At 48.2% G+C, this 23,366-nt stretch overlaps 1 protein-coding gene across 1 annotated transcript in view; it reads right to left on the reverse strand.

Annotated features, from left to right (window-relative positions):
• Positions 1-23,366, reverse strand: part of USP11 (ubiquitin specific peptidase 11) — a 280,476-nt gene that overhangs the window by 59,432 nt on the left and 197,678 nt on the right. Inside the window, exon 16 of the mRNA XM_086940434.1 lies at positions 9,405-9,475. Coding sequence (XP_086796560.1) covers positions 9,405-9,475 — 71 coding nt within the window. The remainder of the gene's footprint in view (positions 1-9,404; positions 9,476-23,366) is intronic.

Below are 23,366 nucleotides of genomic sequence, written 5' to 3' on the forward strand. Positions count from 1 at the left end.
ACCATCTTGGCTTTTGGTGAAATAAGGTACACTGGGCCAGGGTTATGCCCATTCAACACAGGAAGAAGTGCTATAGGGAGTGAAGGCACCCCAAAGCTAAGTAGCCCTTTGTCTACTACCCAACACTCCTCTTAGCACCCCTAAATTGAGTATTTATGTGGCCCGACAATAGGAAATCAGATTCGATGAACACAAAAAGAAGACTACAAAGAAGAGCAAACTAGTGAGAATTGATGACCACCTACGGACTTTTTGGCACCAAATCCTGCCTACCTGCACATGTCCATACAATCGGGAGAAACCGACTCATCCTGCCGCTGTGCATCTGCCAAGAGCCCCGGTGGGCTACCAGGACTTAGCAAACTGCCAGCAATCTCCCAGGGAGTAGAGGAGCTACTCCCCTCAAGCTTCGAGGCACCAATATGAAAAAGTCCAGTCCTCTGTTCTGCCACCCCCCTGGCCCCACCGACGCATCAGCCCCTGCCCAGGACGAGGTCTCTGTGCTCCAGAAGGCCAGCTCCATCTCCCTACCAAGTGAGAAGACGCCAGGACCAACCGGAGCCGCACAGCACCAATACCCGTGGTATCAGACCCCTCGCAGCAACCAAAGCCAGTTTAAGTCCAATCTGATTTGCAATATCTCCAAGACCAAGCAGATGCTTAGGGACGTTCGCACGCAGAGACCCACTGCAATCCCAGCTTTCCTGTTTTTATCCTCTCAACCGGCGAGACTGACAACCGTAAGTGCCTGTGACACACAATCCCAGCTGAACTAACCAATCTGCACCTGAGCATCTCAGGTCGGGTTTCCGTGAACTGACTGTGCTCCCAGGGCCCTCAAGGAGCCCCCCTTGCGCCATTGGGATCGCCCTGACTTGTCCCAAACTCCCTCGCTGCATCTTGTTTCTAGATGATCCCCTCTTTTTGGTGTAGCGCGCAGAGCAACTAACCTAAACAGCAGCTCTGCACCTGGATGCCCAGGGCAGGTAAAGATAACTGCTGGTGGTTCTTTGGACCATGGCCTCTTACCACCTTAATTCCTGAAGATGACCCCCCCCCCCACCCACCCCAGAAACCTACTGAAAGAAACTCTATTCTGTATATGCCTTTTTCCCCCATAGGAAAGAATTACTGCCCAAAGACGCATTTAAGTGTTAACATTTTACTTACCTGTAAAAAGTCTGAGGAAAAAGGGGGGCGTGGCTTAGCCGAGCAGCGGAATGGCCGCTAGTTGAAGTGGCTCCGGCGGCCGAGCCCTGAAATCCGCCAAATATCCGATTTTATGGCCACTGCACACAGATCCCTGCCCGGGAAACGACAGCATAGCCCCCACTGCTCCCGAGGCTGAGCTTTGTCCGACCGCACACGCTGGGAAGGAGGAGATTCGCCGGCCGCACGCCAGAGCCCAGCTGAGGCCTGGAAACGCATGCAAAGCCGGGGACTAGAGTGGCGGCGACTCCGGGGGTGTGAAGCGTGAAGCCCTAGCTGCTGGCCGCGAACTGAGCGGTGAGAGAACAGAAGGCTACCGGAGACCGCGGAACACACTGGAGACAAAGGGCTGATGCGAGATTGTTCTGCATACCTACCGAGGACACCTTGAACTGTGAATCCGGTCGTGAGGCGAGGCCCTGGCAGAAAGAGCGGCGCAAGAAGTCTGCTCGAGACGCGGGCTGGAGAGGCGGTGAAGCCCAAAGCAGAAACTGGCGCTAATGGAATCGGTGAGCCCATAACACAGCAGGACTATTATCGATTGCCGGGCGGCTGGTGGGCCCACAGTAGAGCAGTGGGGTTGTGCAGCGGAGTGGCCCGGATAGGCCGCCATCTTGAGAGGCCCCTCGGAGACTGGTTGCAGTTCCGCGGGGCGCTGGACTTGCCCGGGTGGGTGCTTGAGGAGAAGACGGCACGCTGACATTATGGCGCATCCCTGTGCTGAATGAGTCGGCTCCAAGGTGGTGAGAGCCCTAAGACCCCTGGTGAGAGCACGGCGAAGGCCCCCCTGCAAAGATTGGCAGACTACTGCGGAAGGTGGTGGCTTCGACCAATCAGCGTGCGAAGGCCTGCACTGAGGGCGTGGATGGCTGCTGTGCTAAAATAGTCGGCAAGTTAGGCCATACATCCGAGGCTTGCACCCAGGAGCCTTTTTGATACTCTGCCAAGCGTGCACTATCCCTATTAATAACAGTTGCGCACAACCTCTGAGCACCATTACCAGGGTACGATTGCTTGCGGAGTAATTGTGGGAGAACAACGTGCTACGTGATTACGGATACAACAGTACAGCGTGAGCCCTGCCGGGCCGCCGCACTTGCGATGAGAGGAAACGTTGGCGCTTGTGGAGCAGAGAGTGGGATGTAGAGTTGGACCGAATATATTGCGGGGAAGCACAGGAGGAGAAACTCACCTGACCTATCTGTTCCGAGGGGAGGAAAGTGCCCGGACCTGCAAAACCATGGGGAAACCGGATACGCGTCAACCCCGTATTAACTTTGAGAAAAAAGGGAGCAAATCCACTGAAACAGAGGATGGGGATCGTGACCAGGCGAAGGGGGGCGCCGCGAGCCATCTACCTTCGGAAGACGTCCTGGCAATGTTTCAGGAGCTAAAGACTGGCCTGAAGGGAATAGACTCCAAAATGGACACCCTGGCTGAGAGAATGGATAAACTCACCCAGCACATGGATAAACAGGAGGGACGGGTTAGTGTCCTTGAGACACGGGTGACAGAAACGGAGGAGGGGCAAACAGAGGTGGAAAAGAAGATTTGAGGCATGGACAAAGTACTAGAGCTCATACACCAAACAAATGAGGATTTGGAAGCGCGCTCGAGAAGGAACAACGTGCGCATCACCGAAGTTGCGGAATCCACAGACATTCCTATATTTGTGGAAGGCATGATGAAAGAGCTATTCGGCCCCATCCTGTCCCCGATGTTCCTCATAGAAAGGGCACACAGAACCCTGGGCCCGAGACCCAAACCGGGGGCACCCGCAAGGCCAATATTGGCGAGAATATTGAATTATAGAGACCGCGACACGATACTCCGTCTAGCACGTGAAAATGGAGCCCTTCAGTATAAAGGCAATGAGATTGCTTTGTACACCGAATTTTACTTTGCAGGTCCAAGCGGCGAGGAGAGAATACATCCCCACTAAAAAGATTTTTCAACAAATCGGAACTAAATACGCCTTGATATATCCGGCCAAGCGGAGGGTACAGGGCCCTGGGAAGCCCACCTTCTTCACCGACGCCAAGGCTGCATTGACATTTACGAAGCAGATGTCAAGGGAACATAAATTGCAGAAGACACAAGGCGATGGACAATCACAGGATAGACTCAGCGATAATGACTGACCTTGGCTGGCGCAAGCAGACGGATGTAGAGCTGAGCGGCGATTGAGGTAGATGGAGACATATGGATGGAAGGACTGAGGTAAGGTGAACGATCTTTTAAGGGGTAAGGAACAAGATCTATATTGCTCATTGGGGGTTACCTTGAATGACTGCAAAAGGACACTGAATATGGGTGGGCTAAGTGAGTGCTAGTGTGCCAGATGCAGCTTGGCCACCCTGCCATAAGTGCAGGCGTAGATGCCGGCAGACCCCACGTATCCACTGATTCCCTATGTCTGGCTGCTTTTTTCGGTTTTGGGGCAGTTGAGGGAGGGGGGATTCACAACCTGATCGGGGGGTTGGTGTGGGAGGTGGGAGGGGTGATGGGATGTTTCCTTTTTATGCATTGTTGTTCCAAACTCGGATACAAAGAGGGAGAAGATAATTGAAATGCTGGTTGTGCTGCTATTGGCTGTGGCCGCTAAGTACTAGCCCAAGAGTGCAAGAGCACTGTTTCCAGGGACACTGCGGTAATACGCTCAGATATGTTGATAGACTGTTACTCCTTCAGATATGATGTCTAGTTCAAATAACAGACACACTGACATGTCTTACATGGAATGTGCGCGGCCTCAACGATCGTAGAAAGACTAGGCTCATACACTCTTATCTGACACGACATGAGGTCGATATCGGTTTTCTGCAGGAAACGCACCTGACTGGCACAGTGGCAGGGATACTTAAGAACCGAAGATGGGAGGTGGTGGTGGAGGCTGGGTATTCCAGTTATTCTTGAGGAGTTGCAATACTCATGCGTAAGGGGCTGCACTGGCGCACAACCAACACTATCACTGATAGAGAGGGCAGGTACATAATATTACAGAGGGAACTATGCAACACGCCTCTGGCCTTAGTAAACACGTATGGCCCGAACACTGACAGTCTGGAAAATTTCCAACATATATGGCACAATCTAAAAAAACTGGGGCAAACCGCAATACTGTGGGGTGGGGACTTCAATGTAACCCTCTCAACTGCCCTTGATAGGCAGGACACACCGCCCAAAAGCAGCGGAGACACTTCATGAGATCATAGACGACCTTTTCTTAACTGACTCCTGGAGAACCACTCACCCAACTAGTAAAGAGGGGACGTGCATCACGCACCATAGAAACGTGTGGTCGAGGCTAGATTTTTGGTTGCTATCCAGAGACATGAACGCGTGGCTGGTGGACGCCACGCATCTTGCCCGTACCCTATCGGATCATGCGCCCGCCCAGATAAGAATACGCCTTCCCCCGGCATACACACAGCCCTTTGCTTGGAAATTGCCATCAGGCGCCTTGAGGGACCTGGTTTTCCGAGAAGAGCTCCGCAACAGGATTGAGGGGTACTTTGCAATAAACGAGGGATCGGTTGACTTGCCAGGTGTTTTATGGGAAGCCTTTAAGGCGGTAACAAGAGGAGACTGTATAGCAATAAAAACCGGGGTGCTTAGGGATATCCGTACTACTCTGGGTAGGCTGTAGCGTGAAATTGGGGAGCTGGAACATCTGCAGATGCGAAATTCATCACAGGAAACTGCGGCTAGAATAAGAGCCAAACTCACAGAATTCCAGGAGGAGGCCGAAAGAGAGACGGCTTATCTGCATAAATATGCACAGGCCAGGCGTTATGGGGAGAGTGGGAGGCCAGGTAAGACATTGGCGGGCCTGCTCAGTACACCTAGAGGTGCCACCTATATATCTGAACTTCATACAGAGGATGGTGATGTGTTCAGAACACCGCCTGATATTTTGGAGGAATTTGCACATTATTATTCTGAATTGTACACTTCCAAAACAACCCCCTCGCAGGCCGATATAATCGACTATCTGGAAGACATAGGGCCAGCATGGTTCAATGGCGGCGCTCGTAGATAAATGGAGTTGCCAATAACAGTGGAGGATGTGAAGCAAGTGATAAGTGGCATGCCAGGGGACAAGGCCCCGGGGTCTGATGGACTAACGGCGGCCTTTTATAAGGAATATGCAGATATTTTGGCCCCCAAATTGTTGCAGATGTATATGGAAGCCATGGAGATGGGGGTGCTGCCACCCACATTGCGCGAAGCTACGATAATTACTATTTTGAAGCCGGATAAGGACCCTGCCAAGGCAGACTAGTACCGCCCTTTGTCTCTAATAAACTTAGATCCTAAGATTCATGCCAAATTAATAGCGAACAGGCTACAGCCCATGCTACCGCAGATAGCTCTGACAGACCAATCCGGTTTTATACCAGGCCGCTCCACTGCCCACAACCTACGAAACATATTTGGTGTGCTACATTACTTGGCACCTCATGTGCGAGCCACGGCTGCCCTACTTGGCGCCACAAAGGCGGTTGACTCTTTAGAGTAGACGTTCTTATTTGCTCTGCTTGCACGACTAGGCTTCAGCCCAGTTTTCATTAGACAGATCCAAGTCCTTTACTCGGATCCAATGGCAAGAGTTCGGGTAAATGGTCAAATATCCCAACCTTTCAGTATAACTAGGGGTACAAGTCAGGGATGCCCACTAACTCCCTTATTGTTTGCAATCGCTATGGAGCCGCTTGAAATTCCACCAACACCACACTAGTAAAAGCATAGGATTTACCACGAGGGGCATACTTGTCTCAATGTATGCAGATGATATGACGATTTACCTGACCAACCCCGAGATAACTTTGATGTGTTAATGCGGGAGTTTATACGATATGGGGGGTTAACGGGAATTCAGATCAATTGGAAGAAGTCCACGATGATACCACTTACTGATGACACCACACCCTTTACTTCGGAGTTCCCGATTCAATGGGCAAGTGGTGAGGTGCGCTATCTGGGCATATATATCAGTAGAACGATGCAAGACCTGTAGATAGCGAATTATGGCAGGGCAAAGGATTGGTTGGAAGGCAAGATCATGAGGTGGAAAAATCTCCCACTGTCCTTGACGGGGCGCATCGCCATCGCAAAAATGGTAATTATTCCCAAATTTCTTTACCTGTTTGTTAACATCCCTATGCCGCTAAATGTGCATTTTTTAAGCGCCTACGCACTAATATCCTCGAGTTGGTGTGGGCGGGTAAACAACCTCGAGTCTCATGGAAAATATTGACACTGCCTTTTTCACAGGGTGGCCTGGGAGCCCCAGACTTTGAATTATATGATTACAGCGCGCAGGCACAATTTCAGCATTTTTGGCAACATCCTACACCGTTCCAGCCACACATGGCTATAGAAATTGATAGGATAGCGCCGCTCCCACTTAATACTGCTGTGGTTCAACCTTACAAAAGACAACAAGAAATTGACACGGTTGAGACTGTGCGTTGGGCATGGAAAAGTTTTGCGCAAAGAGCACACCAAGACGTACTATATGCCCCTTCTATGCCCCTGGGCGGCAACCCACTGCTTAAGCCTCTAGTGGACAAAGCTATCAGACTCAGGGCGCAGGCACATAAGTTAGACAAAGGCGGCTATCTATTCCCAGCCAGAGAGTTTTTAACATTGCAGAGCATGTGCGACTCGCAGGCCCCTACAGCCTCAGATATGCTACTCTACTATCAGCTGAGAGCGGCTTGCAGGTCCACATATAAGGAGTTCCCGAGCGAGTCTCCTACTCTGTCTGCGCTGGAGAACATACTATCGAACCCATCGCCCCGAAAGCTTATCACGTATATATATATATAGCATTACACAGAGGGAGTCCCCGTTTATTAGCACTAGGTCCAGGGAGGCATGGGAGGAGGAAGTTGCTTTGACCATAACTGGTCGTTCTGCTGCACGCAGTTAGAATATCTCTCGCCAAACTACCGACTCAGACGTGTACATTTCAATTATCTACACCGACTATACCGCACACCGTCACAATTGAATCGGATGGGATTAAAGGTGGATGCAAGATGTTGGAGGTGTGGAACTCATAATGCCACGTTTACACACATGGCTTGGATTTGTGAACCTGTTGCACGCTATTGGGCGGATATATTCAAACACAAATCAAATAACGGGGGACCAGTGGTGAAGTCCTTGACGACTGCTTTACTGGGTTACGTGCAGGGCATTCAGGTGGCACACCGCAGACTCGTGGCAATGCTGATGGCTAAAAGACAGGTGGCAATACACTGGAGGAAACAGAGACCGCCCACGATAGACTGGATTAGAGCAGTTACATATTGCAAGGACCAGTTAACGATCTTTTGGGTGCTGATGCCTAGTAGATCTAGACCATGTGATATATGGGAACCATTCGCCGCGTGGCTGAGATCGGGAGGCGCGGACGACCAGGTAGAATAGACTGTACATAATTAACATACTTTTGTGCAAGATGACACATTGAGGATGGGTTATATGGCGGAGGGTACATAATTGTATGGAAATATAAGATGTGTTTTGGCCCCACAATGCTGCAGAAGATTGAGGGGCGAGACAGTCAGCGCTCGCCAGGCTATAGTCCACATTAGCAGGGGAAAGGTTCTGAGACTTGGGGACGGCAAAGGGGGGTGGGAACCAGGGGTTTAGACGTTACCTCAGGTTATGTTAAGACTTTATACACTGCGAACAACTTATATCTATGCACTGTTAAGGTAATAATTCCGCTGCCTGCCCAGAGGTTGTTGGCAATAAAGCTGTGAATAACGAATTTTGGAAGATAGCCACCAGCCCCCGGGTTGTACGCGAAAGGCAGTGTATATTGTAAACTATGCAATAAACTGTTTAAATAAAATAAAAAATAAAAACATTAACAAAAATATCTGAGGAAAAAAACATCCAGTCTTTATGGTTTATGTTGCTGAGGGTAGGTGCAACCAAATTTCTAAGATGTTCCATAGGTGTTCTACCTTAAGTTAGTTTATCTTGGATGACCATCAATAGGGTGGATATCCACAGTACATTCATCTCTAGGGTATTTTTTTTCCCTGCTAGGACGCTTGTCTCTGAAGCACTTCTCCACTGCCTGGTCATCTGAATGAGCCACATTACTTGCCACATTGTGCATTTGCCTCTGTGATTCATGTACATTATTTGTTGGCGTTGTAAGGCTTGGAATTGCTTGAGGAGGCACAGGATGGAGGGCCTCGGGCATGCCAAAGTTGGTAGTGCTTTTCGAGGAATACATAGTTGTTGTCGCCAGTAACTGGGAGTAAAGGGTCAGTCTCCAATGCCAGAATGAACTCACTGCAGCAAAATGAGTTGTGGGATTTCTATATGTGAGGGGACAGCAACTGTCATACAATCCCTGATCAAATGCAACTATGTCAACATTGAACGCTTTATGTTAACATGTACTGGGATGGTGAACCAAACCTCTGTTGCCACTGATGTCAAATGGTGAGAGAAAAAGTGCCTTGATGTAAAATCACAGTAACTACGGTACCGAGGTTGATATAATCAATCTATCTTGGCGGTAATCCAGTCCTGGGCCCCAGTCGCCCCCACTGTATGAAAATGAAAGGATGAATCATGCCTCCTTTCCCTTTCTACTGAAGATGATCGTGAAGGTATATTTTTCCTGACATCAGCTACGTTTTTGCACCTTGGCTCAAAGGCACATTGTTTCCCTGTTCACCAAAGCCACTCAAACATGAAAATGAAAATATAAAAAAATGTTACCAGAATTTTTTTTTGCACATGCAGGCAAATATATTGGATGTATATGAGAAAGATAACCCCTTGATGCACAGCAGCAAATTCATATTTCAAAGCTATGTGGAAAGAACAGAACACATTATGACTAAAGTTAAAAAATTTCACTACAAGGCAGATTTCCTGTGTCATGACCTGAGCCAGAGACGAATGCGGGATACACAGTAAGCCTTTGTTGACTTTAATATGGGCAACATACATTGCTTGGGGACAACCGGACACGGAGGAACTACCACAATATATACTCCAGCATATGGAAGAGGTACCTAGAACACCTGCCTCTTCAGAGATTTCTCACCAGGTCTCTTTTTGCTTCTTTAGGTTGTGTACTAGAATGGCTCCTTGCAATGCTCCCTTTACACTTAATATCACTCACCCATGTAGTTACTTGAAAATAAACTCACCTCAGCCTCCACCTCATCATAATACCTTTTCTTCATCTCAGGATTCCAATCCAGGGCGATATAGGGCTGAGCTGTAGGGGAAAAAACAAGTGTGTGTCACACTGCTGGTTTTGGGATGTCAGAGATGCCATTGCACACACCTCTGATCTATTTGACCACAAAGCATTTTGTACCAGCACACTGCTTTTATTTTACTGCGAATGTAGCATATTGAATATAAATACACAAGTCATACATTGCATATAGTAGTAATCCACAAGATGTGAAGAAAAAATACAAAATAGCCTAACAATACAACTTAATAACAATCAACGTATTGTTTGCCATGGAAGCATAATTAAAGCAGTGTAGCGATCTAACAAAGAGGAAATCACGAGGAGCACAATTACAAAAACTCAAATTAAATTTAAATTAAAGGTCCCCAATTTCAATAAAATAGCTTCTGATCAGCCAGATCTTTTGCATATGGTTCATACATTTTATACCATTTATCAATACTATGTGCTCAGGTCTGGTCCAAGTTAAGTAAAATCGCAGGCACAGTAAGCAACCTTATCAGACCACAAATTACAATGACACCTTTGAAAGTGTACAATTCTCAATGCAAAGTGCATTGCAGTTTTAAGAGTTTTCTGGATTCACATGCTGTGGATTAGTTTGGCATCTAGTGGTTGGGTCTGGAAAAATCTCCTTAAAGTCTTTTTCACTCCTTTTAAGGTCGAACCTAGCGTTGTAGCGCAAGCGTTGCTCGCTTTGCCAGGCATGCTGTAATAGGGTATGTTTTAGAAATGGTGTGGAAGCCCAGCCCATATTTTTTTTATTGGCTGGCATCATCGTCCATGGTAAATGCTGGCTTCAGATTGATAATGAGGCTTCTTAGTCCCTCCTTGTTACCGCCCGGTCTCGTTTTGGAACCTCCCATCAGGACTGGATCTTTTACTTGGGGCTTTCGACAGTCTACGTCATTTGTCAGTGAACACCATTTTGGCGTGTTTATTTTAGCATCGTGCTTTCACTTTAACAATTGCTCCCACCCCACAAGTGCTGTGTGGGGTGGCAGCTATTGTATAGTGAAAGAGCGATGCAAATCTAAACGATCGGCTAGCTTTGCCAGTGTTTATTTCCCTTTCTTTTCATATTGGTGGCTTCGCCAGGTGAATTAGTTATGTTTACAATCATACAAAGCATTTCTTGCACAGGTTACACGGTTTCCTTTTTTTCTGTGGATTTGCCTTCTTTCTTTATGGTTTTGCTTTGCAGTCAGTCTTCGGAGAGAGAGAAAGGAGCCCAGAAACGAGCTGATTGCACCTTGTAATGCTCTGTGGTGTCAAGGACAGATGGGGAGCCGGCGGGAATCGATACATGTCAAGGCACAGATGGCCCAGCCTGCAGATTGCAGCCCGATGCCCAACCTGGCAAGCATACATTGGTAATCCCTTCATCTATAGGCAATAACTGCTGCCAGCGGATAGGGGGGGGGGAGTTTGCGGATAGAGCCAGGGAGCGCGGGGGAGAGGCGGGGCCATGCAATAACCACACGTGTGGTAGGCCACACTGGAGCAGAAGAGGGACTTGAGGTAATAGAGGGTGGAGGAGAGGGAAGGGGGGAGGAGGCCCATCTGTAGAGAGAGAGTTATGAGCAACAAACTGCGGCAAGGGGAGAAAGAGAGCCTCATTCGCAGTCTTTAAAAGGGCTGGTACTATACTGTGCTTTAAAAGGGCCGGTACTGAGTACTGGCACTTTTTTATTTTGAGAGGGAAAGAACCTGCAATTCTCAAGAGAAACGTAATGCTTTTAATTAGAGAGTACCAGCACTTCTCAAAAACGAGCAGCTTCTCTGGTACAGAGTGCCTGCACTTCTATTTTTACACTGAAAGCAAGCACTGGTTATCAGTCAGGGAGAGACTGGCTGTGAACTGGATGGTGGGTTATGAAACAACTGAGCTTCAGCAGGAAAGGAATGACGGCAAAGAAAGAGAGCAGGGAGAGGAATGAAGAGCGGGCATGGCAAAGCAAGGGGGGATTCTGGGGAAAAGTAAGAGGGACGGGAAGAGCCAGAAGACAGAATATGAGATGAAGCAGAAGAGAGTGGAGAAGGAATAAGAGGGCAGGAATATGACAGGTGAGAAAATACCCTCTCTGGCACAGAGACCCAAAAGAACTAGAGACGCCATGTCTGAGAGTGATGCGGCGGTCTTCGCCTCCTCATACAACAATCCGTTCGCTGACACCCTTCAATCTAAAATCCAGGTGATCACCGGACTGGGAAGAGTTCCAGCCCCTCCTAATTCACCAAGACTGCCGTCCACCCGCAACACCATCCCCACAGCCCCACTAACGAAAAAACCCAAAGCAGAGACGACCCCCACTAACTGCATGCTCATAAACTGCAGATCAGCCATCAAACACGCCACGGAATTAGCAGAATCCACCCTCACTCACGACAGACATAGCATTCATCACTGAAACCTGGATCAACGACTCCTCTGCACCTCTCCTAGACACTCTCGTTGCCCCAGGCTTCACAATCACCAATACAGACAGAAAAGACCAAAGAGGAGGCATAGCAATCATCCACAGAGACAATATTTCCATTTCGGAAACTGACTCCCTCAACTACAAAACCTTTGAGTGCCCAAAAGTCAACATCAACATGAGCAACAACAAAACACTAACCTGTTACCTTATTTACCACCCTCCAGGCAACCCCACCATTTTCGCTGAGCACCTGTCTGACCTGATCGCCCACTGCTCCCTATAAGAGGCAAATAACCTAATTCTGGGAGACCTCAACCTACATTGGAATGAAGATAGCAACCCGCAAATTCAAAACCTGAGCGAGTTGCTACATAACAACAATCTCTTACAACAAAGCACAGAAGAAACTCACAACAAAGGAGCAATCCTTGATGCCATTATCGCCAAACGTGACACAGTGAAGATAAACCACACTCTGCCCGTAGAATGGTCTGACTACCACTTAATCCTCTTCCATCTTACTCAGCCAGCCACTCTACAACCCTCCATCCAAAAAGAATCCAAATGGACCTGAAACCTTACCCAGATCAACATGACCGACCTGGAAGAAAAAGTCAATTCCCTCCTCAACACCTCCACGGGGGACCTGTCCACGACAGAACTCACCAACCATTACAACACATCCCTGACATCCATTCTTGACCAGATAACCCCTCTGAAACAAAAAAAGCCCTTCCAGAGCCTGGTTCAATACAGACAATAACGAAAGGCGGCAACTCAGAGCCTTAGAAAGGCTGTGGAAAAACAACCCCTCCACTAGCCTACTCGAACAACTCTAAGCAGCTCGAAGAAACCACAAAAAACACATATGTATCGAAATATCGAACTTTTTCTGCTTCGCCCTGGATAATGCAAAAAACAGGCCCACGAACTGTTCAAAATCATCAAACAAAAAAACACGAAGCCCCCGTGGCCTCTAACCAGGCCTCTAACGAACTGTGCGAAAACTTTGCCATCTTTTTTGAAGAAAAAATCTGCAAGATTGAGCTACACTTATCACCACCATCCACGCCTGCGAAAGCCTGCCCCCACTCCCAACCGAAAGCACATACAGGAACCTCACTAACACTTGGAAATCCTTTCATCCAATCTCGGAAGCCGAGGTTATCAAGCTAATCTCCACCTCCAAACCCGCCTCGCACGTCCTGGATCCCATACTTTCTCAATTGACCAAGAAACTCAAACTCACAATAGCCCTGTTCTGGTGCAGAATCACCAACAGCTCCCTGAGAAAGGGCATCATATCGGATTGCCTCAAAGGCGGCCAAATAACGCCACAACTAAAAAAAAACCAGGCCTGGACTCCACAGATCTGATCAACTTCAGACCCGTCTCCAATATCCATACCCCTCTACCCCTCCCCCTCTCAAAATTCTCGAAAAAGGCGTCCTTTCACAATTGACTCAGCATATGGGCATCAACCGTCTTGATCCCCACCAATAAGGCTTCAGAAAAGGCTATAGCACGGAGACTGAAATCCTAAACATCACAGATGATATTCGCAAGTCACTCGATAACTATCGCTGCTGCTTACTCATTCTCTCTGACCTATTGGCAGCCTTTGACACGGTAGACCACCATCTTCTCATCAAGGCCCTACAAGAAAGCGTGGTTGCCGATGAGATGGTCCTCTGCTGGCTCACCTCCTTCCTCCACAACCGATCGCAAAGGTAAAAATCTAAAACTTCACCTCCGACCTTCACACCATCAACAGGGGAGTGCCCCAAGGTTCAGTGCTCTCACTGCAACTGTTCAACATATACACATGGAACCCCTCACTTCCATACTTAAAATGCCAATATCCCCTTCCACCTATATGCTGATGACACCCAGATCTATCTGGAAACTTCCTCCCCAGATGATATCCTCAGACTAAACAACACCCTAAAAGAAATTCATCACTGGCTGTCCCTAAATCACCTTCAACTTAATCAGGACAAAACAGAGATCCTCCTCATCTCCAACAAAGAAGAGAACCCACATATTGCAGAATGGCTTAAAGCTCTGGATACTCTAAACGGCAACCTCACCCTAGCAAACTCCGTAAAATCACGAGGAATCAACCTTGACCCCAAACTGGACATGACCAAACACATCAAAAATTCTGCAAAGACCGCCTTCCTCAACATGAAGCTTCTCTAAAAGATTAAACCATTCATTCCCAACAAAGACCTCAAACAAGCCACCCAAGCACTGGTGCTATCTAGACTCTACTACAGTAACGCAACCCTAACAGGCACTGCTAAAACCCACCTGGCTTCCCTCAAAACAACCCTCAATGCAGCAGCCAGAATGGTCACTGGAATCAGGAAATAGGACCAAATTTCTCCTGCTCTAAGAGATCTAAAATGGCTCCCAATTGATCAGCGGGTGTACTTCAGAACGGCCTGCCTCATGCACAAAGCCCTACACACAGGGAAACTGGACTACCTGGCCTCCAAGCTCAAAAGGGCAGGTCAGGCAAGGAACCACAGGAGTTCCAACTCCCTCCTTCGCACACAAACTATCAACCCCTGCTAGGTCATTCGCAGGAAATGCGCCCAAAATCTGGAACTCCATCCCTGCAGACATCAGAACGATCCAGTCCTTCACAAAATTCAAAATGCACCTTATAGCCCTCCTCCTCAACCGCTCCAACCCAATGGGATAACCCCAGCCCCCACGTCTAACCCTACCCCTGCTTTGGCTCCACTCCATCTGACTCACCACAGCCAATACCGAGGCTTCCTCAGGTCTCTTGAAGTACCTCAACAATGCATGCAACAAGGCCACTACTACTAACTCAAGAATTTATAGCACCTGTGGACTTCCAAACTTCTGTTTGATACTGCTTTATTAAGTATCTCCACTGAAACAGTGTTGTAAAGCGCTCCGATACCCTCGGGTCAGGCTAGCGCTACATAAAACTTCTAAAAAAAAAAAATATATAAATAAAAATACAACGGAGGAGGAAGTGAAAGAAGGAGAAGATACCAGAGGGCAAGAAAGAAGGGAGGGAAGAGCCAGGGTTTAGTACAGAGTAGAAGCTTCTGCTCCAGTGAGCGTTCCAGTCTTTTCCTGCAGAGGTGAAAAGCATACCCGGGGACAGTATGGTTAGTGGCAACTCGTGAACAAGATGGGACATAAATAATCTCCGTGATCTGCAGAGGCCACGAAAAGCAAGCGAGATGCAGTTCTTTCCACAAGGGAGTGAAGAAGGTGGTTCTCCCCAAAGACATTGGTTCCCTCCACTATAAAATATTGCAAAATTATACATTTTAGAGCACAATTTGCACCTAAATTGGCTTCAAAGCCGCAAGACCTCAAGGAGCATTCACAATATATTCTAATACTTTTATAGTCTACAAAGCACTTGTGATTCTCATTAAGAGTTGTGAGCGTTTATCCTCCCAAATAAAAGTTTGAAGGAACAAGGCAAATTCTTAACATGGCCTACTCGAGAAATTGCTGAAAAGCCATAGGCATTACTGGCAGTGGCCCAATTCTGGGCCAGCCATTTCATATGGCCGATATTTGTTCCAGTATATCTGTCATATATATGTAGGGCTGCTGACATTCATATCTGTGCATAGATCGCCGCCTAGTGTTGGGTCTGGATGATTGCACATTGTTGTCCTGGAAGAGTCTTCGAAGTATCACGATATAGGTGGCTCCTCCTCTGGACTACTGTGCGCATGGGCATCCTCTCCATCCTCAGATTGTTTTTCGCTATTGTGGCAGAGATGGAGTATAGTACAGTAAGTGATGACCATGCCTGAGAATGATTTGGAGTGCTACAGCTGCGACAGGCACCGGGGAGGAGGGCGGCGATATGAATGTCAGCAGCCCTACATGCCAAGAACAGATGCATACTGGTAAATAGCATATTCCGTTCGATGTATGTGGGCTGCTGAATTCATATCTGTGCATAGAATAAATAGCAGTTTCCTCCTTAGCGGTGGCTGCCCGTGCCAGCTGCAGCAGTCTGAAAAAGAGTTCTGAGAACAGCCTGTCCTACAGTAGCTTGCCGTTTGGGGTGTACATCTACGCAGTAGTGTTTGGTAAATGTATGTATGGTGGTCCATGTGGCTGCTCTACATCTATCTTCTAGAGGAATGTTACCTAGGAAAGCCATGGATGCCCCTAACTTGCGTGTGGAATGCGTTCTTGGGGGAACTGTTAATGTGCGTTTAGCCTTCTGATAACAGATCTGTGTGCACTTAACAATCCATCTGGCTATACCGGATTTGGAAATGGGGTTGCCTTTGTGCTGTGGAGAGAAGGCAACAAACAGTTGCTTAGTTTTCCTGAAATCTTTTGTCTTGTCTATGTAATACAGGAGAGCTCTTAACATCCAGTATGTGCAGTGCTCGGTCTGCTACTGAATCTGGATTTGGGAAGAAAACTGGCAGTTCTATAGTTTGATTAATGTGGAACTGCGACACCACCTTAGGCATAAATTTAGGGTTGGTACGCAGCACTACCCTATTAGAATGAATCTGTATGAAAGGCTCTTGAATAGTTAGGGCTTGAAGCTCACTAACTCTGCTTAGCGATGTGATTGCTACTAGAAAGGCCACTTTCCATGTCAGAAACTGTATTTCACAAGAGTGAAGAGGTTCAAAAGGTGGCCCCATTAGTCTGGTGAGAACTATGTTCAGATTCCAGACAGGTGAAGGTGGGTGTCTGGGAGGAATCACTCTTTTGAGTCCCTCCATAAATGCTTTAATAGCCGGCACCCTGAAAAGGGAAAGGTGCTGTCTGTTCTGAAGATAAGCTGCCATTGCAGCTAAATGTATCCTGATGGAACTATATGCCAGATTGCATCTGTATAGATGTAACAAATAACATATAATGTTTTGCGTTGATGCATCCAGCGGATTTGTCATTATTGGAACAATAAATGACAAATCGCTTCCATTTTGCCGCATAGCACGCCCTGGTTGTAGGTCTTCTTGCCTCGTTGATGATATTCATACAGTCAGGGGGCAGGTTTAGGTAGCCAAACTATGACCTCAGGTGCCATATTGCAAGGCTCAACTGTTGCGGATCTGGGTGCTGAATGTCTCCACGGCTCTGAGTGAGGAGACTGGGTGTGAGTCGCAGTCGTTGGTGAGGCACCACTGAAAGTTCTAGGAACGTGGTGTACCACGCCTGCCTTGCCCATGTTGGAGCAACTAGGATGAGCGTCATGGAGTGCTGCCGCAGTTTGCGTGCCACTAGCGGTATGAGCGGTGCTGGAGGAAAAGCGTACGCAAATCTGCCTGACCAGTTCATCCATATCGCATTGCCCTGAGACTGCGGGTGTGGGAACCTGGCGGCGAAGGTTTGGCATTTTGAGTTTTCCTTTGTGGCGAATAGGTCTATCTCTGGATGACCCCACTGCTGGAAATACGGTTGGAGCACTGAGGGATGTATCTCCCACTCGTGCATCTGATGGCTGTGCCTGCTGAGCAGGTCCGCCATCTGGTTGTCCTTGCCTGGGAGATGTTCCGCCATGAGGAACATGTTTCTTTGAATGGCCCACTTCCACATGCTCTGGGCTAGATGTGACAATTGTGGAGAGTGTGTGCTTCTGGATGTAATACATGGCAGTAATGTTGTCCGTCCGGATCAGCACAACTTTGTTGCACAAATGCAATTTGAACGCCTTCATCGCCATGAAGATTGCCATCAGCTCCAAGAGGTTGATGTGCATCTTCTGCTGCTGCGTCGTGCATAGACCCTGCCCTGTATAATGGAGGACATGCGCTCCCCAGCCCTGGAGAGATGCGTCCGTTGTCAGCACTATCTGTGGTACAGGCTCTTGGAACGGTCTTCCCCTGCAAAGGTGTTGCGTGTTCCACCAATGCAGAGAGTTGTATGAACGACCGGTCACCAACACTTTGTCTTTGAGATGTTCCTGAGCCTGGTTCCAGTGTCGTGTCAAGCACTCCTGAAGCGGACGCATGTGTAGTCTCACGTGATGGACTATGAAGATGCGGGAGGCCATTATACCTATCAGATGCATAAACACTTGCGCTGGGAGGGAGTGTTGGAGCCTGAATTTCTGAATCAGCAATTGCATGCTGTTGACTCTGGCAGAGTTTGGCTGCGCTGTTGCTGTCAGTGTGTTTATTGTCGCTCCTAGGTACTGTTGTACATGTGAGGGTTGAAGATGAGATTTTGGGTAATTTAGTGAAAATCCTAGACTGTGTAGGAGGTGAATCGTGCGGGACATGTGGCTGGCACATTGCTGGGCTGACTTTGCTTGGACAAGCCAGTTGTCCAGATAAGGATAGACATGGATGTGTTGTCTCCGAAGGTGCGCAGCCACTGTCGCCAAGAACTTGGAAAACACTCTGGGTTCGGTAGTGACCCCGAAAGGCAGGACCTTGAACTTGTAAAGCTGGTTGTTTATTGTCAACCTGAGATATTTCCTGTGACCTGGGTGAACGGGAATGTGGAAATATGCGTCCGTTAGGTCTAGGGTTGCTAGGAAGTCCCCTTGACTGAGCAATGGTAGAACTTGCCGCAAAGTCAGCATGTGAAAATATTCTGACAAGATGTACTGGTTCAGGGGTCTGAGGTCTAGAATGGGCCCGGAGAGACCCGTCCTTCTTTGGGATTAAGAAGTACAGTGAGTACACCCCTGTACCCTGTTGTTCTAAAGGCACAAATTCTATGGCCCCTTTTTGCAGCATGCAGATGACTTCTTGCTGCAATAAGTGCATGTGCTCTGCGGACATAGGACGGTGCCTTGGGGGTATGTTGGGTGGAGTGGAGGTTAGTTCTAGCCGTATTGGGTAAGTTGTCTCACCCACCTGTCTGTGGTAATGCCTTCCCAGACTGGCAAGAACTGCTGAAGTCTTCCCCTGACCGGTGTTACATGGTCTGGGGGCAGTGACAAGACGTCACTGTTTATTGGTGGCGGAGGATCTGGCATTATTATTTCCTCGTCCTCTGCCTTTGGTGCTGTTCCCACAATATCCACCCCTATTGTTTTTGTTATAGGTGGTCTGTGTGCTCCCTTTGTTGTATTGGGCTTGCTGTGATGCTTGACCTCTAGAGGCTTCCCTGTTACTGGAGCAACAAAAGGAACCACCCCTGAACTGTTGTGACTGCAGAGCTCCCATGGATTTTGCTGTCTCAGTGTCTTTCTTAATTTTCTAGGGTTGTGTCTACATCAGGACCAAATAGATAGTCAGGGTTAACCGGCTGATTAAGTAAAGTTGTTTGGATCTCTGGCTTAAAACCAGAGATGCGTAGCCAGGCATGCCTTCTAAGCATCACACTTGTGTTGATGGCCCTAGCTGCTGTGTCTGCTGCATCCAGCGCACATTTAATGGATGCATTTGAAATCAGCTTTCCCTCCTGTATCAGCATTTCTGCTCCCTCCTTATAAGCATCAGGCAGGTGTTGTAGTAGCTGCTCTAATGTGTCGTAATGAGCCCTATCATATCTGGCTAATAGGGCCTGTGTATTTGAGATCCTCCAAATATTTGCCGCTTGAGCCACTACTCGTTTGCCAGAAGATTCCAAGATTTTGGATTCTTTGTCCGGAGGAGGCGCATTACCACTTGTCTGAGAGTTCGCTCTCTTACGAGGATTCGCCACCACCAGGGAGTCCAATGGGAGCTGGCCCTTGATGTACGTAGGGACTACAGGCGCAGGCCGGTATTTCCTTTCAATCCTTGGGTTTACAACCCTTGCCCTTGTGGTCTCCTTGAAAATGTCACTAGCGTGTTTAAGGACACCCTTTAGCATAGGCAATGTCTTTACTGATCTTTCTGAAGTCGAGAAAGTATCAAACAAAAAGTCTTCCTCCACTGGGTCAGCGTGCATTTCCACGTCACGGTTATTGGCTGCCCTTTCAATCAATGCGTTAAACGCAGCAGTATCTTCAGTAGGCGAGGTTTTGACGGTATAGGACTGAGTGTCAGGCGTGGTGTGTGGCTCACCAGGGTCAACAGGGTCAGTCCAGGGTTGAGGTTCCTCTTGATCTGTGTCAATAGGATAACTAAATTCCTCCTCATTGTAACCCTCCTCCACATCCTCATTGGTACGTGTGGGAGAATAGGCATATTGTTGTCCATAGGACTCCACAGGTTCAAAAAGAACAGGTGAGGTGGCAGAGTCCCTTTTCTTTTTGAGTGGGATCTTGTATGACTCCAAAGGATTTTCTGGAATGTTCTTTCTTTTGTAAATAGTGAGTCTGCCAGAATCCGAGTCGATGAATAGTTTTGACTGATTGTCATAGGAGGGCGCTTGGAACACCACGTCCTCCTCAATGAGCTGATTTCTTGATACTACCGACACCTTTTTGGCTGTGTTGGTGCTTTTTTGTGGCTCGAACGCCTTGGGCCGAGCGGTCAGGGGCAGTCCGTACTTGATTGGTGGCGTAAGCATTGGAGACGAACCGACCTTCTTCGAGGGCGGCGCGGTCTTCGATCCGACCGACTTCGTCTGATCACTAGTTTGCTTGCGGCCTTGCGTCGCCTCGAGCTCCCAGTGCGCAGCAGGCACGCTCTTCTGCTTCGACGTGACATGCTCTTTCGAGTCGATTTTGCTCTTCGACTCAAAGGCCTTGCCCACTATTGGCTTGGAGGCTGGAAGCTTCAGATCGAGAGTCTTCTTAGCCTTGAGTCCTTTGCCAGTGTCGCCATCTTTGGACATAGTCGTCTACAGCGTCAGCGCGACGTGCTTGCCCGTAGATACAGGCTTCGGTGCCCAGATCTTTGGGCCGACGCCCCCTTGTGACCCCGAAGGGTTGATGACACCTTTGGTTTTGATTGGAGCCGATGACTCCGAAGCCGTCGATCCGAGGACTGTCGTCAGTCCTCGGTTTAGATTTAGCATCTGTCAGTTTCAGTTTCGATTTCACCGCTGATTGTGATTGATCGACCGATGGCTCCTTAGAAATATTCTTAGCCGGGCCTTGACGCGGAGCTATAGAATGCGGATTAAGATCTTGGCTAAGGCCTTCCGGCGATGCCTCGACCTGAGCCTTAGAAAGTACAGTGTCAGTATTGGGCCCGCGACTGCGGTTGGGCCTTGCTCATCCCTCTAGTCGTCATCGACTGCTCCGATGGCACTGCGTCGTCTCCTACCTCGACGACGTCTTCCTCATGGACGTAGTCTTCTTCGTCCTCATCATAGATAGAGTCGTGCTCCGACGCAGGATCAGACTGTTGTTCAGGATCCTCTTCATCGACGCCCTCGTCGTCATCAGTTTCGAAGATGTTCTCCGGGTCGGGCGCCGTCTTCTGCGCCGACTGTCTTGTGGCGCGTCGAAGCCGAAGTGTCTTCAACCTGAACCTAGAACAGGCCATGCAGCTGGCCTCGTAGTTGTCCGGGGATAGGCATTTATTGCACACTGGGTGCACATCAATGTGAGGGTATTTGGAGTTGCAAACGGGGCATCTTTCGAACGGGGTCTGTTCCATCGTCGATTGTTGATGGGGCCTCTGGTGTCGAAAAAAGCAAACGGCCTTAGACGTCCTGTTCGAAGAACTGGATCAAGTACGTGGCACCGAACGAAAGACAATACCGACGCCCCGAAGGCCTTTTGGCCTTAAAAAAGTGTTTTATATCTATTCCGAACTGGAGTCAAGAAAGTACATCCGAACCCAATGGGGGAAAAAAACAATCTGAGGATGGAGAGGATGCCCATGCGCACTATAGTCCAGGGGAGGAGCCACCTATCTCGTGATACTTCGAAGACTCTTCCAGGACAACAATGTGGAATCATCAGGACCCAACACAAGGCGGCGATCTATGCACAGATATGAATTCAGCAGCCCACATGCCTCGAACATTAATTTCCAGGATGGCAATGAAGCAGTTGCAATGAGGACTTTCGTAGAAAGACGAGTGCGGGTAAGATCAGACTTGGGCTACTTATCGATCTATGCCTTCCCTGATATTCTGGATATTTGTGGTGTGTTTATCACAATTTAGAACAATAAGCATGGGTGTACTTTAGTGTTTAGTTTGTTACAGGTTCACTTTGAAGTGGTCTTTGTGGCTGTTTAGTACACCGTGTAGTTTATGGTTAAGGAAAGATAATTTAATCTGGAAAAGGGTATTTTGTAGGCTACCCTTTCATAATGGAGATAAGTTATTTGAGGGTTTTCTCCATCTCATTTCACAAGATATTGTGCATTGATTTTGTGCTTGATTTTGGTAAAGCAATTTTGCTGAACCATCAGTTAATTTCTCTTCATAGCTGTGTAGTTGAGTGGACAAGTACCTGGAAGGACAGATGACATAGGAACAGAGATAATCATTCAATCAAGCAGTTTAAGATCTATTTCCATATAGCTCACCCAGTGGTTAGTTTGTCTGGGCAAGCAGGAGTCATGAATAACATAATTCTTATAAAGGGATCAGATCTTTCTACACAGACATGGTTATGAACTGGGAGATGGTTTGTTTGGAAATGACTAAGTCTACAGCAAAACCGTTGACACAACTGGAAACGTATAAGGGCAGAAACAAGAAACTAGTAATCTTCCCAGGACCTCTGCAACAATTTTGGATCCTACTTCCATCTCAAGATCAAGTCCCTCTACAACTACTTCAATGAACAGACACCCGACGCCGAAACCATGCCAACCGCCAACAACGCCAGCCAGCCTACCTTCTCCGCCTGGACCCAGCTCACCACCGTAGACACCGCCACGACCATGAAGACCGTTCAGTCAGAAGCCCCCACAGACCCCTGCCTGCTGCCCATCTTCCACAGAACCGACGCTGCCATAGCTTTCGAGATACGATGCACCATCAACGCCACCTTCGAATCAGGCACATTCCCCTATGACTGGAAACGTGCAGAAGTTAAGCCCCTCCTCATGAAGCCCTCTGAAGACCCTATGGATCTTTAAACCTACAGACTCATCTCTCTCCTCATCGTTAAAGTCACAGAGAAGATGGTGAACAGCGAGCTCACAAACTTCAACGAAGACAACTCCATCCTCTACTCTTCCCAATCCGGAATCTGCAGAAACCACAGCACCGAGACCGACCTCTTCACTGGAACAGATGACATACGCACTCTCCTAGACCAGGGCAACATGGCGGCCCTCATCGTACTGGACATCTCTGCAGCTTTGGATACCATTTCCCACCACACTCTCACAGCCAGACTCCACGATGCCGGCATGGAGGGAACTTCCCTTGACTAGATCCAATCTTTCCTTACCATCTGAACCCAAAGAATCAGAGTCCCGCCTTTCCTCTCCAAACCCACAGAGATCAACTGCGGAGTGTAGTGAGGTCATAGAATTAACTGCAGACATTGCTAAGTTAGCATTAGTTAGTAATGCTCGGCAACCATCTTGCCACTTTTGCGCACAGTACTACATAGCTTTATTCTCGTGGATAGGCTGCTGGTGCATTCTCACATGAGAACTGTCTGCCCTTCACACATTTAGCTGTACAATGTGCTCCTTGTCTACACAGAA

The sequence above is a fragment of the Lissotriton vulgaris genome, chromosome 10 (assembly GCF_964263255.1).
Source record: "Lissotriton vulgaris chromosome 10, aLisVul1.2, whole genome shotgun sequence".
In the NCBI taxonomy this organism is placed as follows: domain Eukaryota; kingdom Metazoa; phylum Chordata; class Amphibia; order Caudata; family Salamandridae; genus Lissotriton; species Lissotriton vulgaris.